This window comes from Rhinolophus hipposideros (assembly GCF_964194185.1).
Source record: "Rhinolophus hipposideros genome assembly, chromosome: 1".
Taxonomy (NCBI): domain Eukaryota; kingdom Metazoa; phylum Chordata; class Mammalia; order Chiroptera; family Rhinolophidae; genus Rhinolophus; species Rhinolophus hipposideros.
In genome coordinates, this window is record NC_138047.1 from 12609214 (window position 1) to 12629723 (window position 20510).

Here is a 20510-nt window from a genome sequence, read left to right on the forward strand (position 1 = left end):
GGGGGATTCTCATATACCATCTCTGGAACAACCAGACAGTGCACAATGCTGACCTTCAGTGAGCCTGAATTTTAGCACACAGAAAGGGAAATCTGAGACATCTTCCTACCACCTCCAAACAGAAGTTTAGTATCACAGAGAATTAAATGTACAGTATATGGAATGTTATCAATAATATTGTAATAACTTTGATGACAGGTAATAACTAGACTTACTGTGGTGATCATTTTGTAATGTATAAAAGCATTAAATCACTATGTTGCACACCTGAAACTAATATAATAGTGTATGTCAACTATAATTCTATAAAAAATTAAAATAAAACTTCACAGACACACACAAAAAATAACAGAGAATTAGCAGATCAAGTATCTCTAGATACTATCTTCACACTTGACTTCAGACGTGTGTTCTGAAAGACTTTCCTCCTCTAGGGCAAAAAGGATAAACAAGCAGCTTGATTATTTATTATTCTAACATTGGAGGTGATTTTTTTTTCACTTGCATAGGCAGACTTCAGCTTGATTTTTATAACTTCCATTTGCTCTAAAGCCTCCGAGATAATTTGGCTACAGTTCTCATCAGCAAGCTGAACAAACATTACAGCAAGAGAAGCATGCTATGGATGGGTAATGTGCCAGTGACATTTAGCCAGTGACTCTATTCTAAAAACAAGTTTCATTCCTACGCTGGATGTCTTAAATCTAGGCAGTGTCAGTTCTGGGCAGATAGACGTATTCATGTATTCCTGTCCTTTTACTGGCTTGGGGAATAGTCTCTGGATGTAGTTAAGCTTGGACAGGTTAATAAACAGAAATCTTCTAAGGAAATAATGTAAGATACTATACAGAAAAGGTTTTAACTGAAATTGAAAGGTACTCACTTCAGATGCATCCAACTAATTACAAATTTCTTGTCTCTCATAGCAACAACATTAATAAAGTAGTAATAGTAAACACTAGTAAGTGGTTTTGATGTACCCGACACTATTCCAAGAGCTACACAGAGATTGACACATGCAATCCTCCCAACATTCCTCTTATTGTTATGCCCACTTTACAGATGAGGAAATTGAACACAACAAGGTTAAATCGCCTGCCAAGGTCATATAGCTATAGGTGTAATTCTGTATTGAATTCAGGCAGTCTGGTGCCAATCACTGCTCTTCTGGCTGCACTATATCTGTAAGTAACATCTGCAATTGCAAATATCAGTGTAGGAATTGCACCCCTTTACCAGCAAGAGATAGGTCTCCCTGATTCTTGACAGTTCTCCAGTCCTACTCATCCAACAACATCCTTCTTTTATTCCAGGACAGCTCTGAAGGTATGGCTTTCTGAACTGGCTTTTCCCAGTCTGAGTTGCCATGCCTATTCTCAAGTTTGGTTGCTCCCTGTAAAGTCATTATCGTTACAGCCGGGGTTCCCTGGGGGTTACTAATATTCTTTTAGCCAGCTCACAATCTCTGTTTCTTCCTTCTTCCTGGATTTCTGAGGCTTTGTGCTTTTTGTTTCTTTCTCCTGTTTGATTATTTCCTATATACTCGACACCTTTTATATGCTCAATGACAATCTTTTCTTCTGTTTGTGCATCTCTTTGATTATTTTTCTCAAGAACCTACAGTTTGAAAGGACCAAAGGGGCTTCCTAACAGTGGCACGTAATGCAATCCCCTAGAAAATAAGTCCCTCTCCTCTAGCACTTTCAGTGAGCTGGAACCAGTTGGTTTCTCCATGTGAAAGCATCTTTGGTCATAGGGATCAAAATGGTGGTGAGCAGTCACCACAGAGGTAACTTCCTCTGTGCTGTAAGTCCACTGGCCGCGCCAAAGTACATTTTCATAAAAGTAAGCAAGAACATCTCTCATCTACAATACTGTATAAACAAACATAGATTCCAAAAAACTTGAGTTTGGAAAACCACTGGACTATAAGCACATTTATTCTGTTTTAAGACCTCCAAAGAAGGAGAGCTACTGTCTGTTCCTTAAGGATCCTTTTCAATAAACGTCATCTGTTCAAGACATTCTTCCTTTGCTTAGCCTAAGTACTTCATACTGCATTTAAATCCATACACTCTCCTTCTGCCCTTAACAGAGATAAAACACGCATTAGTGTCATCTGCATTGTGGACTCCAAGACTAGCATGGAAAAACACTTAGCATTCTCTTCCTCAAGCTGAACAATCTCATTTCCTTTCATCTTGTCTCCCAAGTTTTGCTTTGCAGCCCTTATCTGGTCGAGGACACTGAGTACAGTGGGAGGATCGCCTCCTAGTCGCAACAGCCTGTACATCTACCTGTCCACATACTGCAGTATTGTAATAATACCTTCTGCACTTTGGGCTTTCCAGAGTATTTCCTTTGGCATTGTGTCTTTGGATACAGCTTGCTTTGGAACAACAGGGCTACATGACTAACTCATGCATACTTCTTGTTACCCACTGGGCTGCCCAAGCCCTTCCTCAGCTCTGGATACCAGGGGTACAGTCATTCTTCATTGTATGTCTGCCTGTTTGTCTTGTCTCCCTTAGTACTCACTCTGGTCCAGGTCCCTACTGGGCTCATCCTATGTGTTGCTCATCACTTTTCTCACTTGCTTCTGCCTAAATAAAAAGTCCTCACTATTGAAGTGCCAACAATAGCATTTATACTTATCTAAATTTTTTGTTTCTTTTTTTTTTTTTTTTTTTACCCCTCTCTCCTCAGATGCTGGATTTGAGATTCCGAACTTATTTGTGGTGGGTTATGCCTTAGATTACAATGAATACTTCAGAGATCTGAATGTAAGTCTTGCATGTAAATCTCCACCTTCTTTTTCTTAAATGGTTTTATCAGTTTAAAAAATATTGAAATAGTAGTAACAATGGCTGCCATTTCCTGATTATCTTTTATGTCAGTAATATTCTGGGCACTTTGCATGCATAATCTCAATTTATTTCCTCTTGTATCCCACAAGATAGGAATTAGGGTGATAGAAGCCATTATGATTATCTCTATTTTATACTAAAGAAATAAACAAGCTAAAAGCAGAACTATGGCTTGATGTTGATTTTTCTCCAAGTCATTGACTATGCCCACCCATCCATAGTAATAGTCAATATCCTATAACTTGTTTTGTGTTTGTGCTTGAAATCTAACAGGTGCCAATTACAGTGGCATGCAGCAGCTCATAACTGTTCCCAATTTGGGAGCAATGGTTTTATAATAACATATAGACATGGAGTCCCAGCTATGTGACCCTGAAAATGCTGAATTTCAGATCTAGAAGTAGACTTCTTACCCAAAATGGACCAACCAGCCTTTCTCTCTCAATTTCCTCAATCTCTCTCTCTCTCTCTCCTAAGAATTAGAAACTTAACCCAAAAGTCACAGAGGCCAAGGGATTTTTGGGCTTAAGCCATGGGCTAAGGTCCACAGCTACCCCTGTTCCTGCTTTCCAGTTGCTTCTTGCTCAGCCCTTCCTTTGCTTCTAATTAGCTACCCTAATATCCTACCAATAAAACCCTTTTTACTTACATTATTAGCCTGACTCCATTTCTGTTTATTGCAATCAAAATATTCCTGATACATTTCTTGCTACCCAAGAAATGGGTAGCAATTTGACCCAAAAAGGGTCAAATACGGGTCAATATTATTTTTTTGAGACTCTCCATTCACCCTAGAGATTGTAATTTTACCAGTAGGAGATTTCTATCTCCACTATAGCTAACCAATACTGCTCCCTCAGCATTTCTGGTTGTCATAGACCCAGAGAGCTAAATTCAGAAAAGGACTCAAAACTAAAACAACAAAGAAATTTTTGTCAAACATTTGAATGAGTCTCTAGATTTTACATACACACATGCACACACAAATACAAACATATATTTTTAAATGAACAGTAACCAATTACCAGATGACATTCTGTTATTACTGCATAAAGTTTTCTGCATCTCATATGTTAAGAAACTGATACATTTTTAAGGGACTATAGTCTGTAATATTGTAATAACTATGTATGGTGTCAGATGGGAATTAGACTTATCAGGTGATCACTTTGTAAATTGTATAAATGTCTAATCACTATGTTGTACACCTGAAAGAAATGTAATATTGTATGTCAACTGTAATTGAAAAAGAAAAAAGTTAATCCTTTATTATTTCAGCACATATGTGTGATCAATGAACATGGAAAAGAAAAGTATCGAGTCTAAAGAATGAAATTCTCCCCATCGAATCTCCAGATAACATCATGACTTACGGCTGCACTCAGGAAGCCAGCATGTAAAGTTTGTCTCCCCGGGCGTCTTCACTCAGCAGGATAGAAAAGAAAAAAATGTTTTAATGAGACAGCTTTCTTTTTTGAGATTATAACATAAAGAGTATCAAAGGTTCTCAAGGAAAAGAAAGCAAGACTTTTATTTGACTTGTTCCAAATTAAACACTCCACCTTGTGACTAAGAGTTCTATCTACCTTCACACTGCTGAGCCACACCTTCTTTTGTTTCGATACAGTCATTGTGCTTGATTGCTGTACCCCCACCTAGTTACTCAAATATTTCGCACTTAATTTTTTTTTATATATGTATATATTCTATTTTGGTAACATTTCACAATCTTAAGTACCTGGAAGCCTTTGAAATTGAGCTCTGAATCCGTATACTGGGAACTAGAGTCCCATACTAAAAAAGGAGAGAAAGGACAATTTAATATAAATTTCTGTTTGCGCTTTTCTGACAGGCTGTTATTATCTGCTTTGACAAAGCCTTTCTGAACCGCAGCATACAATGAATCTTAATGATGTTATGAAATGAGGCTTTGCTCAGTGCTCTTGAGTGGAGCTTCCGGTATGTAATAACGGTATGTCATGTATTCATGGATGTATTCAACTGTGCTTAATACTCTGAATTTTAATTAGAAAAAATACAATGGCAGCAAGGCCCTGCTTTCTAAGTGGCATCCTTTTATTCATGTGGGACATGAGCAAATGGCAGAATTTGGGGGGAGGGGCAAGTGTTTTCAATGCTCAAAACTAAGCAAGTTTAAATTTTTCCTCTTATTTGCACCAAAGGAAAAAACACTATTATGTATTATCCTAAACAGGAACACAGAGGTTGAATTATTTTTTAAGTGGCCTTCTGAGACTGAGCATGCAATCCAAGGCACTACAGAAAAAAAGCATACATAAGAAAGTTTTTTTCTAAATAACATTTTTTCCATTTTCCCTATTTTATGAGATGTTTTCTAATTTATGGGGATTTTAATTGAAGATAAACTTGAGTGCCAATTGAGCTGTTTTTTCTCACTTTCTAAAAGGAGCAAATGCAAAATAAATAATTAAGCAGTCTTTGTTTGGTTCTGAACCATATGTAGCCTATTGTTATCAGGTTCTAGCTTCCTTTAAACTAATAAAGAATAAGAAACCTTCTTATGTTTCATAACTGCTTACTGTTTTTCTTCCGCCTTCATATTTTTTATATTCTTTCAGCCATTAAAATGTGTGGGAGCTGGTAGCTTAAATATACTACTGCATATAATCTTCCCTGTGGCTTTATTTTTGTTAACCTGGAAAAAATCCAATATATGCACCAGTATAAGCAAACGATTAAGCCAGGCTTGATCTGCTGCTTTTTTTTCCTCCTTAAACTTGTTTGTAAGCACAAGGAATTTTAGTTGTGGAAGAAGATTTTCCTGCATATTTTTGTTCCATCCAGAGAAGAAAATAAACCACACCCAGATATTCCAAGGGGGAAATGGGCAAAGGGAATTCCTTTTAGCTTTGTTCTGTAGAGGAACCAGTATGCAAGTTATACATTGATCATTCGAACTGGCCTATTTCTTGAACTATCAAAACTAACATTCTAAGCACAATTTTTCATTTTGCCACATTTATATCAGAGGACACATTTGAAAATAATTCAGACATTTGATTTTAAATATAAAATTATAAAGTATGTATTATTGACATTTTTAAAAATGTATTTTAGTAACCATCAGTGTAATTTCTGAGGACTTTATGTTTATTCAAATTAAAAAAGAAATTTATCTATTAGGTTGGTGCAAAAATAATTGCGGTTTTTGCAATTATTTTTAACCTTTTAAACCACAATTACTTTTGCACCAACCTAATACTTCACAAGATTTTAAGAAGGACTTGCACTAGTTAATGTTAACAAAGAAAAATCTATTAAATACATAAGAAGTTTAATTATTCCTGCAATTTTTTCCTATCAGATAACATTTTGACAGTGATATTCAGGAATGTCATCCTGGGAAAAATAGTATTTCCTTTTCTCTTGCAAAACTCTAGTCTATTTAATTCCACAGAGTTTATTCAACCTTGATTAAAAAATGTAAAAGCTTATTACCTGATTAATAACCAATTAATTTAATGTTCCAAAGCTGATGAGTAGAGAGAAGAAAAGGGGAGAGTTATGTTTCATTGGAAAAATTTGGATTCAGTTACAATAATTAGTAATATTTTTACTAGAGTAACACAGTAACATAATTAGTAATACTTTGGGATCTTCCATAATTAGAACCCCTCATTATAAAGTGGACCTTTCTTCCTGGACTGGAATGTATCACATTTTGAACCATGTACACCCCAATATGAACCGCAAATAGAGTTGACTCGGGAACAACACGGGTTTGAACTGCACCAGTCCACTCATACGCAGATTTTTTTCAATAAATATATTGGAAAATGTTTTGGAGATTTGTAACAATTTGAAAAACTCAGATGAACCTTATGATTTTCTTAATAACATTTTCTTTTCTCTAGCTTACTTTATTGTAAGAATACAGTATGTAGTACATATAACATACAAAATATGTGTTTATCAACTGATTATGTTATCAATAAAGCTTCTGGTCAACAGTAGGCTATTAGTAGTTAAGTTTTGAAGGGAGTCAGTTACATATGGATTTTTGACTGTGTCTCTAATCCCCACGATGTTCGAGGGTCAACTGTACTCAAATCCTGACGTACCTTGCTCAAGTTTTGGATGTCTTTGGATAGAACATGTTTGCCATGTTTTAGGTCTTCTGAGATAGAGATGGTATGTTCTAAGGGCTTGAAACCCTAACCCACACCCTTTGCCCAGATGTCTGGTTAATTTGAGCAAAATAGCATTTGGGAGTTTTACTTACTATACTATAATAAAGTTCCTTTGGGATCCCCGGATGATATCTGAGGACTGGGGGCAGGCTTGTTTCATGAAGGGAAAAGGAGAATTGTAGAAGGGAGATTTACACGTTGATCCTGGCAGGTGTGCAGAAAATGGAAAGGGTATAAGGAGGGGGCGGCATTATTTCCAGGCCCCGGTCATACCCCATGATTGGTTCTTAACTCTGTGGAGAAGAGTAGACAAAGATGGCGGCTGAAAGAGTTGTTTTCACGGCAGTCATTGTGCCATAGCCTTCGTGCCACACAATGGGGCAGACAGGCCATTCTCCACATTTCATGGAGGATCATGGCACAGCTTTGGCACAGGAAGGAAGAAGTAGGAAACCAGCTCTCTTTTAGGATGCCAAGGATTCTGCAGTTTGGGGAACACTCTGGGCTGGCAAGGGTGTCCACATCCAGGGTGCTTCACAACATGCCACCCTCCAGAGGTCTCATGAGCAGCCCCTGAGAGGCATGGTGATAGAAAGCTCTGAATATCCCAGAAACATGGGTACTGCATGCGCTGTACAGTTGTTGCTGATGATGCTCTACACCGGGACACCTGACCGAGGAGAGAAAGTCAGGGTTGAAACCCAGCCCACACTCCGCTTGCAAAGCTGTAGGTTCTGGCTGAGGCCTACCTCAACCCTCCAGCAGGGGTGTGTTTCTAAAAAGGGTATCGTTTTCTAGTCCACTCAAAAAAGATAGGTTTTTTGCATATCTCAGCCTGGAAGGGGTGACTTTTTCCGCCAAAGTGGGCTTTGCTCAGAAATAAGTAGGGGAGATAATGAGAGCAGGGTCAGGTGCTGAAGTCCTGTGTGTTCCAAGTGGAAGAAATAAGCCTGAACTTAGGTTACTGTGACCTCATTTGTTTCCAGAGCCTCGTGGGTGTTGATTAGTGAGTGAATAAGCCATGAGTAAGGATGGTCAGTATAGATGACTCACTCAAGAAACCGGCTATGAAGAGAAGAGACACATAACCATAGCTAGCGGCCTTTTAAAACAAGGGAGAGACTTGCACATTTTTGTTTGCTGTAGAGAACAAAAAGCAAAAAACAACCCACAGACAGCATATCTGTTGTTGAATGCTGTGTAACAAATCGTCTCAAAAGTGAGTAGCATAAACCAACAATGATGACTTATTACCTCTCGTGGCTTATAAGAGTGAGGACTATGGAGAGGGCGTAGTAGGCGTGGCTTGCTTCTGCCCTGTGGTGTCTGTTGCTTCAGCTGGAAGACTCAAAGGCTGTGAAGCTAAACTATCCAATAGGGCAACCATTAACCACATATCGTTTTCAAATTTAAATTAACTGGTTAAATAAAATTATAAATTCACTGCCTCTTTCACACTAGCTCCATTACAATTGCTCAATAGACTCATGTGGTGGTAAGTTACCCTGTTAGTACCAACAGAAAATTTCCACAATCATGGAACGTTCTATGGGTAGCTCTGATCTGAAGGCTTGTCCACTGGTTGATGTTGGCAGTTAGCTGGAAATTTAGTTGAGGCTATCGGCTGGAATTCTTATGCGTGGCGTCTCTGTGTGGTTTGGGCTTCCTCACAACAGGAAGACGGGGTTCCAATAGCAAGTGCCGAGAGAGGAAAAAACGGGAAGCACCAGGTGGAAGCCATATTGCCTTTCACTTGACAGGCTCACTTCCACAAAAACCTGTTTGTCGAGGCAGTTACAAAGATTTGTCCGAATTCAAGGGGAGAGAACATAAACTGCCACCACTCAATAGAATAGCAGCATCATATTGTAAGATCATGTGGAATGGGATATATATTGCTGTGGCCATCTTCAGTTTTCTGAAGTCTGCCAAAGAAAGGGTGTGTGCCCTGCACATTTTCTACTAATAAGTCAAGAGGTTGATTATTCACTGGTCATAATGCATCACTGGAAACATGCCTGCTTACATAGCTTTTTAAGATCTACAGAATATTACCTAGCTACATGGGAAAATATAAAATGATAAAAACAATACCAGACAGTAGTGTTCCTTCATTATAAAGGTAGAAATACATGTTCGCCCTCTGATAGTGTCAAAAGAGCAGTTTTATTTTTATTAAGATGCTTAAGTGTGAAACAGTGAAACCGTTTTTGCTCTCCAAGTGTTCTATATATGTCAATTCAGTTTTAGAAGCAGTTCCACTTTTATATGAAGAAATTGTATAATAATTTGGTGAAGAAACTAAACCAGGGTGAGAGTGCCTTAAAACACAATAAATGTTACTAGATGAACTGAACTATATACATATAATCTTTTCCTGAAAGCAGTGATCAAATCAATAGACATTTTAAAAACAACACATTACTGAATACCAACCAACAAGGCTTTATAATGAAAACTGCTCTGTCTGATTTATCTGATCCCCGAATATTGAGTGACAGAGTTGGTTAACTGGGAAAAAAATTGATATGATTTGTCTTATCTGTGTTTTAACAAGGCGTTTTAAGAATATTCATCAGTAGCCTGAGAGAATGACTTACACTACATAGCTTAATGATTGCACAAATCCTTACAGTTGTATTCCAAAGAGGCCTATCGTGTACATAACAAAGCATATTTAGGCAAAGGCACTTAAATGTTCATAGCAGCTGTATTTGTCATAGCCAAAACTGGAAACATTACAAATGTCCATCAATAGATGAATAAATAAAGAAATTGTGGTATAGCTATACAATAGAATACAACTCAGCAATAAAAAAGAATGAACTACTGATACACATTAAAAAAATAGATGAATCTCAAAATAACTATGCTGAATGAAAGAAGTCAGACAAAACAGGAACATGTTGTGTGACGCCATTTACATAAAATTCTGGGAAATGCAAACCAATGTATAGTAACAGAAAGTAGATCAGTGGTTGCCAGGGGACAGGATGGGAGAACAAAGTCAGGGAGAGGTGGCAGGAAATAATTACAGAGGAGCAGGAGGAAACTTTATCAGTGTTGAGTTATCTTGATTTTGGTGATGGTTTCACAGGTATATACATACATTAAAACTGATCAAATTGTATACTTTAAATATGGGCAGTTTATTGCATATCAATTATACCTCAATAAAGCTGTTAGAGAACATAAAATTAGGTAAGCAATCCCAAAGTAATCTAATCAGAAACATGTATAACAAGCACCTTGTATTGTCAACCCTTCAACATTATAAGTTCCAATTATTTCAAATACTATACCTGACCTGTGATATCTGACATACGGGCTAAGTGAGGGCCCCCATGGCTTTCCATTTGTTAAATCCTAGTAAGACTTAGTTTCTTATTTTCAGACTTAAATTGGGAAACATTAATAGACGTTTTAGTATTTTCCGCCCATGCTCGTGTGTCATAGGTATCCACCTCAAGGTATGAACATCCAACTCTGGAGACATTTGCATAAATGATAGAGCAGGAAATGTCATTTCCTCTTTGTCATCAGTGCCAACACAATATTGCTGCATTTGATAAATATTTGTTAATTGCATGACATGGTGTTAATAAACCTATTTTTTCCTGTTGACTTAAGCATTAATACTCTTTCCAGAGTACCCCCACTAGTTCTGGGAATAACAAGTTTTAGGAAGCAATGCAGAAGATACGAGAGAGCAGAAAATTACAAAGAAGATATTAAGTCTTCAAAGATAGAATAAAGGAGCTTAGAGAGAAATCTAGGGGTAAGGTGCAGATTTGGGGCTGTTAGAGTTTAATTTAAATGTGTAGGAAGTGAAAGGCTGAACCCCCACTTTTGAAAACCGTACCAAGTGTTCCTACCCTGCATTGGAATGAAAGAGAAGGAATGGCCTAACATGGCACCTGGATTTATTCTGCTATACAGAAGACATTTTCTCAATTCTTTGTTTGATCAGACACTATAATATCATACTAAACTTTGACAAAAAAAATTCTCTGAAATGTATTTTTTAGGTACAGAGGGAAGTGGAGGGTCATAGAAGTGATGGCCCAGATCTTTCAAAGTCTTTTCAACTATATGAAGCTATTAAGATTTTCTAAATGGGCAGATGTAAAAGGCATTTTTCTCTGGTATTTAAAATATACTTGCTGATGAAGCTCTCCACTAGTACACAATCGATAAAGTTATCTTTAGGATTATCGAAAGCCAAATGTTTCCCAAGACATTTTTAGATGGATTGGCTCTAATGTAAGGGTTTTTTGTTGTTGTTTTTGGGGAGTTTTTTTGTTGTTGTTTTTTAGGTATAATTGTCATATAACATTTATTAGTCTCAAGTGAACACATAATAATTCAATATTTGTAGACACTGCAAAAGGATTATCACAATAGTAACCATATGTCACCATACAAAGTTACAAATTTATCTTTTCTTATGATGAGAACTTTAAAGATTTACTCTCTTAGCATCTTTCAATATGCAATATAATATTATTGACTCTAGTCACCATGCTGTACATTACATCCCCATCACTTATTTATTTTGTAACTGGGAGTTTGTACCTCTTGACCCTCTTTACTCACTTCACCCCCCTGCGCTCTGGGAACAACTAATCTGTTCTAGCTTTTGTTTTATTTTGTTTGTTCATTTGTTTTTTGGTTTTTTTAGATTCCACATATAAGTGACATCATTGGTATTTGTCTCTCTCTGTCTGACTCATTTCACTTAGCATAATACCCTCTAGGTCCATCCACATTGTCACCAATGACAATATTTCACTCTTTTCATGGCTGAATAATATTTCATTGTGAATATATTCCATATATTCCATATATTCCATTGTGTGTGTGTATATATATATATATATATATGTATGTATATATATACACACATTTTTATCCAGTTGTCTATTGATGGATACATACTGGGGGTGCCAAAAAAAGTATACACATTTTAAGAAATGTTAACATTTTGGTCAATGTTGCTCAAGCTGTGTTTTGCCATAATCAAAAGTGTCTGGATGCTGATGGTAACCACTTTGAGCACCTCTTGTAATTGCAGGAGTCAAACATGACTTGTATTCATCTTTCATTATCAGTATATATTAATACAGTGTTCTTTTTTTAAATTGTGTATACATTTTTTTGGCACCCTCTGTAGATTGCTTCCTCATCTGCCTATTGCAAGTAGTGCTGCAATGAACATAGTGGCACATATATCTTTCCGCAGTAGTGTTTTTGTTTTCTTCAGATAAACACAGAAGTGGATTGTTAGGTCAAACGGGAGTTGTAGTTTTAGTTTTTTGAGGGACCTCCATGTTGTTTTTCCTAATGTAGTTTTAAAATCACACACTGTTCACTTAAATGGCATCTATTTTCAATATCATTCAAATAGCATCATTTTCTATATCATTATGGCTTAAATAGTATTTTAAATACATAAATTGAAATTTCCCTTCAGTACAGAATCTACATTTTCTCTTTATTTAACATTGTTTATTACACATACCACAACATGCTGTAATTAAGAGAGCTGCTAAACTTTTCTTAACTGTGGTTAAGAAAACCTATGACTCATCAGCTTTTTATTTTTTTATTTTTTAAATTCAGTTCAACAACATCTGGTAGCTTATATAAGGAAAGAGGATGTTCTTTACAATCAGTGATTTTTCTGGACAACATGTTTCTGCAATTGGCAGACATCCATTTTTCTCTGAGTTGTTCTCTTCATGTAATCTAACACTGGCATCTTAATTGTTTTTCCTAAAGATTAACCTGTGCAGGAATTTGGTCTAATTCTGAAAAATAAATTTGTATAATGATTAGTTCCTGAGTATCTTCTATTAATTTGTTCTGAGTTAGTCCAACCTTGAAGAAAGAAAACTAGAAATATTTGTGAATTAATTAGAAGAAAGCAAAAAATATCAGTCATATACACTTCACATGTAGAACAATATTTCTTTTAGGGAATTTTATGTTATGAAGTCTTTTTCGTCTCTTTGATAGCCATTAAAAAGAAGATAAGGATCAGATGTTGCAAAATGTATCGCTAGATAAACTATTATTTTCTACCCAGATGTTTTTCCCATCTATTCTGACTCACAGTCTTTCAAAGATAAACTATGCATGACATTCACACGACTAAAGGTTCTTGAAACATGTCCCTGGATTTTAAAATATTCCTGTAGTCTAGTCCTTTATTAATTGTTGAAATGGGAGGGGGGAAATAGACTTCTTGTCTGCAATAGGAATTACATTGACTTAAATAAGATACACTTAAAATTTTCTACTATTGTTTCTTCAGACAGAAAAAGACTAACATTAGCTTCAGTTATTTAGTCTCCATCTGTTTGCATTTCCATTTTGCTGGGAAAAACATACTCCAGTACTTTAAAAATGCATTGTAATCAAACTGGGCAGACAACAAGATAATTGACTCCAGATACTTCAGAGTATCAAAATGAATTTTAGAAAAAAAAGATGTTGACATCCAATATAGATTAATATTGATTATAGATAATATGCTGTTCAACAAAACTTATTTTATACTTTTCATTTCATGGGACCATTCTAGCTTCCTAATACATGGATGGTTCACTTGAATCTTTTGTGGTTTGCTGGGTTTTAATAAATGTAATATTTTCACTTCCCCTTTCAATTTTTATTCCTAAATATTTTATTAAAGAATAATTATGGGCCTTAAGCCCATGAAGAAAACAATTTCATTTAAAATTTTTTGTTTTGAAGAGAAACTACTTCATACACTTGAAGATGCTTACAGCAAAATTGTTTGAGGTCTTGACATAGTTGGTAATGTTTCAAAGGTTCACCAGTATCTCCCATCTTCCATTTCCTCCCCTCATTGAGACCTTAATTCCATTCATTCTTCTCTGGTCAACATATTACCTACCTGTGGGGACAGAGCCCCAGAGAGCAGTTTCCAGGCTCTCGGCCTCACTGGAAAGGTGCTGGCTCAGGTAGTAAATGGCCATCAACTGTGATTGGATGGCCATCAGCTGTGGCTAGTTGGCCGTCCACTGTAACCAGTGAGCCATTGGCCACTAATATAACTGCCGTGGCTACACTAGCAGAAAAATGGGGGCTAGCAAGAAGATGGTGGCTGGCAAGCGCGATTTGCAGTTAGCACGGCGGGTTGTGGACAGTGTGACTCCTGCTTCCTGTGCAGTTAGGATGGCAGGTTGTGGACAGCATGACTCCTGCATCCTGTGTCCAACCCAGCCGCCAACGAGAATATAGCGGTATGACTCCCCTACCTATGGCTCTGTGGGTGTTCCTGTTTGGCCTCACTGTGTCCTGCGTTCGCAGCGAGCAGTGTACGGTGCCGGCCAAAGCCCTCCTAAGGGCGATGGAGCCGATTGTGTGTGTGAAAACTCAGTCTCGGGAAGAACAGGAGGAGCAGCTGCGGGAGAGCTGGACCCTTGGAGGGGTGAGAAGACATGGACGGTTCTCCAACCAGCACAGGCCTGAGAAAGCAAAGGTCTTTGCGGCCCTGTGGGCTGGGAAGTGCTTGCTGAGGCAGCCCGGATGCGGGACTTGTAGTCCCAGGAGGAAACGCTTGCTGAGTCCTCCGTGGGAGATGCGGATGAGGTCAAGGTCGCCCCTCAGCCCCAGGACAGCCCTGGCGAATGACTATGGACTATGGAGAACTGCCTTCCATCCCTAATTTAATGGACCATTTGACTGTTTGCTTGGAACTTACCACCATGTAGTGGAACTGGCGGATGTTTGCTTTTGTGTCTTGACAGGCCGCCATCGAGAATGTGTAAGCACCTTGACTGTGAGCTGCTGTTGTTCCAGCATGTACCCTGAGAGGCCCAGAGAGAGTGGCAGTGCTGAGAGCCCTGGCTGAGTCCAGGAAGTCTGGCTGTGCCCAGAGACAGTGGCAGTGCCCTGAGAGTGCCCCGGTGGTGGTACCCCTTAGGGTGGTGGTACCCTAAGAAGCCCAGTGTGGGGACAAAACCCCAAAAAACAGTTTCCAGGCTCTCGGCCTCACATAGAAAGGTGCTGGCTCGGGTAGTAAATGGCCATCAACTGTGATCAGATGCCAGCAGCTGTGGCTAGTTGGCCGTCAGCTGTAACCCGTAAGCCATTGGCCACTAATATAACGGCTGTGGCTACGCTAGCAGAGAAAGGAATGGGGGCTAGCAAGAAGATGGTGGCTGGCAAGCGCGGACTGCTGTTAGGCAGATTATGTAGATCCTGCTTCCTGTGTCTCCAGCCTAGCCACCAGCGAGAATATATTGGTTTGACTCCCCTATCTATGGCTCCGTGGGTGTTCCTTTTTGGCCTTACCGTGTCCTGCGTTCTTGGGCGGGGAGTGGGAGCTGAGACCCTGCACGACAAATGGCGCAGCGAGCAGGGTCCCCTGCGCGACACCCAGGAAGTTTAGCTGTGCCCAGAAGCACTAGTGGTGCCCTGAGAAACCCTGGCTGTGCCCAGAGAGCCTGGCTGTGTCCAGGATATTTCATTCACTTCCAGGCTCCTCGCACAGGGCCCCTCGCGGAAGATGCTTGTCTCGTAGATTGTGAGGCGAGACCCTGTAGGGGTGGAGTGTGGGGACAGAGCCCCAGACGGCAGTTTCCAGGCTCTCGGCCTCACTTGGAAAGGTGCTGGCTCAGGTAGTAAATGGCCATCAACTGTGATTGGCTGGCCATCAGCTGTGGCTAGTTGGCCGTCAGTTGTAACCAGTGAGCCATTGGCCACTAATATAACTGCTGTGGCTACGCTAGCAAAAAAATGGGGGCTAGCAAGAAGATGGTGGCTAAGCCTGCAAGCAGAGCAGTGAGGGTTGCGAACAGTGTGGCTCCTGCTTCCTGTGTCTCCAATCCAGCTGCCAGCGAGAACATAGTGGTATGACCCCCCTATGGCTCCGTGGGTGTTCCTTTTCGGCCTCACCATGTCCTGCGTTCTTATGTCGAGAGCGGGACTAGAGATCCCAGAAGAGGCCCTGCAGGCTGCCCTGCATGACACTACCCCAGGTTAAGAAATTGCTATTTCCTTGCTCACCCGTATTTATAGCAGAGCTATCCACGGTAGCGAAGGGGTAGAAGCAGCCCAATTGTCCATTAATGAGTGAATGGATAAGCAAAGTGGTAGATACATATAATAAAATATTATTCAGCCTTAAAAAAGAAGGAAATTCTGTCACGTGTCACAACATGAATGAGTCATGAGAACATTGTACTAAGGGAAATAAATCAGTGACAAAAAGACAAACACTGTGTAATTCCATTTATATCAAGTTGAAAGAAGTAAATTCATAGAAACAGAAAGTAGCCTGGTAGTGGCAAGGAGCTGAAAGAGAGGAGTATGGACAGTTATTTAATAGGCACAGAGTTTCTGTTTTGCAACTGGAAAAAGTTCTGGAGCTGGATGGTGGTGACAGTTACACAACAGTATGAATGTACTTAATACCACTGAACTGTACACTTAAAAGTGGTTTAGATGATAAATTTTATGTTATGCATTTTTACCACAATTATAAATAAATAAATACTATTGCCTCAGAAAGGTTTTTAATTCCTGAAGTTTATTTTACCTTAAAAAAATCCCATTGCGGTAAGAGAGGAATGGAAAACTTCTGTTGTCTCCAAGGGTCCTAAAAATAACAGATGTCATTATTTCTTCTTTATTTGCTTCAGTGTTACCTAATGTACCCTGTTAAAACCTGATTGGATAGAATCTCCCAGATTTCAGGCAGGAAGATTTTTAAAAGTGAAATTTGAAAGGAATTGTGTTTGACTAACCATTGTCACCCCTAGAAATTTAATTTAAAAAAAGAAAAAAGGTGTGCACTATATTTCCTAAAAGGTTTTGAAACTTGCAATTCGCTCCTACCCTCATGCACCTAAAAAAGTGTTAATAATCATAAAATGGGATGTGTGATTCACTTTTTGATAAAGAGAAAAGGACCTGCAAAGAAGGGGATGGAATATGGTACAGATACTAGAGTATCTTCTAATATTCTAGTTTCTCTTCTCTCCTCTCGTGGTCTGCCAGTGCACTGTGGGCCATTTCTGCCGTGTGGGTGTTTAAGGCAGTCAAAGTGACTAAAATCTTGATTTCAGATACTCCCACGTGTAAGATTTAATAACCTGGCATTTACCTCATTTTCTACCCTGCTGCAGGTACATACAGACTTTAGACAGCTGAATAAATCCGTGTGTGCACTGGAGTCTGTAAGAAGATAAGAGGCAGAAAGGCAGGAAGTGACCTTCATCAGAGCTTGTCTACCCTCACTCCACCAGCTACTCTTATGCAGGGTCTTTCTGAATTCGAAATTTCATCTTTGTGGGGAGTGAGATGGTTTCTCTACTTTCCAAATATACTAAGTATTTCACCTGTGGAGTAGTGTCTAGGTATTTTGTGTTGGTTTTTTTTTTTTTTTTTTGGAGGGTAGGGCGGTTTATGTAGGCCTCCCAGCAGAGTTACAAACAGTATGGGCCTCCTCTTTGTGTCAATGCAGGTTCATTCATTCATTTAACCAATATTTATTATTTAATATATAATAAGCAATGGCCCTTAACAAATGTCTAGTTAACAGGGCCCTTCCATATTCTAGATATTGGCCCTTTATAAATCAATAGAGTATTTTAAGAATGACTATCTATATTTAGATCAAACAACAACCTTGACCAACTCAATGCTAGATATATAATGAGGCATGTTTTTAAAAAATTACAGTTTTTAAATGTAATTCTTGCCCCATTTCTGGGATTAAAGAAACCAGCTGTTTCAAGTGTGGTATTCTCCAAAGTATGTTTGGAGAGGCTGGTACAAGCTTGCTCCCAGGAATCTGCCCTAGCCTTGGACACTGACACCTGTGACATGGCTGTAGCCCAGAGCCCGCAGGCACAGGCCCCAAGACTGGGCCTGCTGGGTTCTGGGGCCTCAGGGGCCGAGGTCAGTCCTCACTGATCGGCTGGTTTCTGGCCACCTCGCCTTAGCCCACAGAGACTCTGTCTGCTCACCCGCCTTCTAGACCTTAGCTCCCCCACACAGCACAGGCCCACGGCCTGTCAGCATTCCCAGCCTGCTCCGGGTTTTGTACCCTGCCTCCACAATCCACTGCTGCTCAAGCCCAAGCTTGACAGTTGTGACTAATAGGGGGCAGGTCACCCTTTCAGCTCCAAGACAATCTCCCATCTAACTCATTCCAGCCTGTCTTACTCAAACAAAGGCATTTTCTGTCCAGCCCCAGCAACCCCAGAGCTGCCCTAGACCGTGGGTTTGCTTCCTGAAGTCTAAAGGCTAATGAAGAAGTTTTCTTCATATTCCTTAGAAACAAAGGGTAGCAAATTTATCAGAAAACACTCTACAGTTTGAATCACCTTTTACTATGTTAGCAACACATCGTTTAACTTCTCTAGAACTCGTACTTAAAATGAGAAAACTGAGCTACCCTTATTCCTCCAACTCTTAGAGTATACTAGAATAATTGCTGAAAGGCAGAGGCTTTGGAGATAGGCAGGCCTGTGTTCAAGTCCTGGTTTCCTATTTACTAACTGTGATGTGTGGACAAGTGCCTTAACCTCTCTGAGCTTCAGTTAAATGGAGACAAATCCTAACTCTTAGTGTTGTAAGGATTCAATGAGATAATATATGGAATCTTCTTAGCACTTAGTATTAATCAACACAATTATATGCCATATACAAATATATGGTCACGTGCAAATACTTAATGCTGACATGTTTCTTGTAATTCAATTCTGAGCATTCTCTTCAGCTCCATCTTAGACCTTGCATCTCACAGTGTATTTTAAATAATTACTGAATATTTCTATGGCCAAGGAATACTTGCCTGAATATTACTTTTGTTACAAGGTTCCCAAATCTTAGTTCTTAAACTTACCCTAATCAAAACTATAGTTAATGGGGTGGCAGGTTAGCTCAGTTGGTTACGGCATGGTTTTGGTAGCACCAAGGTTGCCGGTTCGATCCCTGCATGGGCCACTGTGAGCTGTGCCCTCCTTAAAAAAAAAAAAAAAAAAGATAAAAACTATGGTTAAAATAATTGTGGTGCTCTTCTAACTTGAACAGATGGCTTTTTTTTTTTAAGTACGAATTATTTTGGCAACCATCTTTGAACTGACTATAGTTAAAACTGTTAAAAGAAGTTCCAGTTTTTAATCAGGAAGCCAGAATGACTTGGTAAATCATTTCCACGCTGGGGAGAAACCATGGGAGAGGTGCTGGGTCCCAGCTAGCTTCGTGTCACAAGTTCATAAACACTCTTTTGACAGCAGGCTTCCAGAAAGTGTCCCAATGGAGAGGGGAACAAAGGGGATTTTGATCTCATCGTGACTCTAAGCTGTAATTTAAACAGTTAAGTCCTAAAAGGTTCCACTCTTCCAGTTAGAGACAAAGACGTGAAATACTGAAACTACAACTCAGAACACAAGTCATTCTGACATTTACAACACAGTAGGTGTTGTAGGCCCCAGTGGGTCCCCTCTAGACCTTGCTTTACTCATCCAGAAACCCAGAAGAGAAAAACAGTCCTCCTCATAGCGCAGCTATGATGACTAATTAGTTAATAAGAGAAAGGGGATCCTATTGGCAACAGCAAATATCAAGATGCTATAATTCACTTGGGAACAAGAGATCGCCTGAGATGCCTGCTTTCATCAGGAACTTCCTTTGTCTCTGAGGCAAGGTGGCTAAACTGCTAGTATTTGGAAAGGCCTTTGGGGAAGTGAAATATCCTTGAGTTTATAGAAGGTCCAGGGCGAGTTGATCAATATGAGAAAGATGAGGCAAAGTCACATGGTGAGCAGAAGCTCTAGAAGGAAGTGCTGATAGCACTCATTCCTGCTATGACCGAGAGAACAATGGTCCTCGAAACATATGCACACCCAAATCCCCGAGTATGTGAATGTGTTGCCATATATGGTAAAAGGGACTGCAGCTGGGATTAAATGAAGGATTTTGAGATCGGAAGATTAGCCTGGATTGTCTGGGTGGGCTCACTGTAATCACAGGCTCAGAGAAAAGAGATGTGATGGTAGAAATAGTGGGTCAGAGTCAGAGAAATTTTAAGGTGCTCCACTGCTGGCCTGAAGATAGAAGAAGAGGGCATCAGCCAAGAAATGCAGGTCTCTAGAAAATGGAAAAGGTAAGGAAATGGATTCTCCCCTAGTGCCTTTAAAAGGAATGCAGCCCTGCCAACACCTTGATTTTAGCCTAACGAAAGCTGTTCTGGACTTCTGGCTTCCAGAACTGTAAAGTAATAAGTGTGTGTTGTGTGAAGGCACTAAATGTGTGGTAATTTGTCACAGCAGCAATAGAAAACTAATACACCTACTATATACCAGTGCTAGGTACCAATGATTCATAGATGAAAAGACACGCTTTTCCTTGGGATATTTGTTCAACAAATGCTTATTGGTTGCTCAAAGTCACGTGATGGCTTATGTTTATTAAACACCCACTATGGGTA

The 20510-nt window shown here is 39.2% G+C and overlaps 1 protein-coding gene across 1 annotated transcript in view; it reads left to right on the forward strand.

Annotated features, from left to right (window-relative positions):
* Nucleotides 1–6860, forward strand: part of PRTFDC1 (phosphoribosyl transferase domain containing 1) — a 92491-nt gene extending 85631 nt beyond the window's left edge. Inside the window, exons 8-9 of the mRNA XM_081034064.1 lie at nt 2707–2783; nt 4146–6860. Coding sequence (XP_080890190.1) covers nt 2707–2783; nt 4146–4193 — 125 coding nt within the window. The 3' untranslated portion in view covers nt 4194–6860. The remainder of the gene's footprint in view (nt 1–2706; nt 2784–4145) is intronic.
* The last annotated feature ends 13650 nt before the right edge of the window (nt 6861–20510 follow it).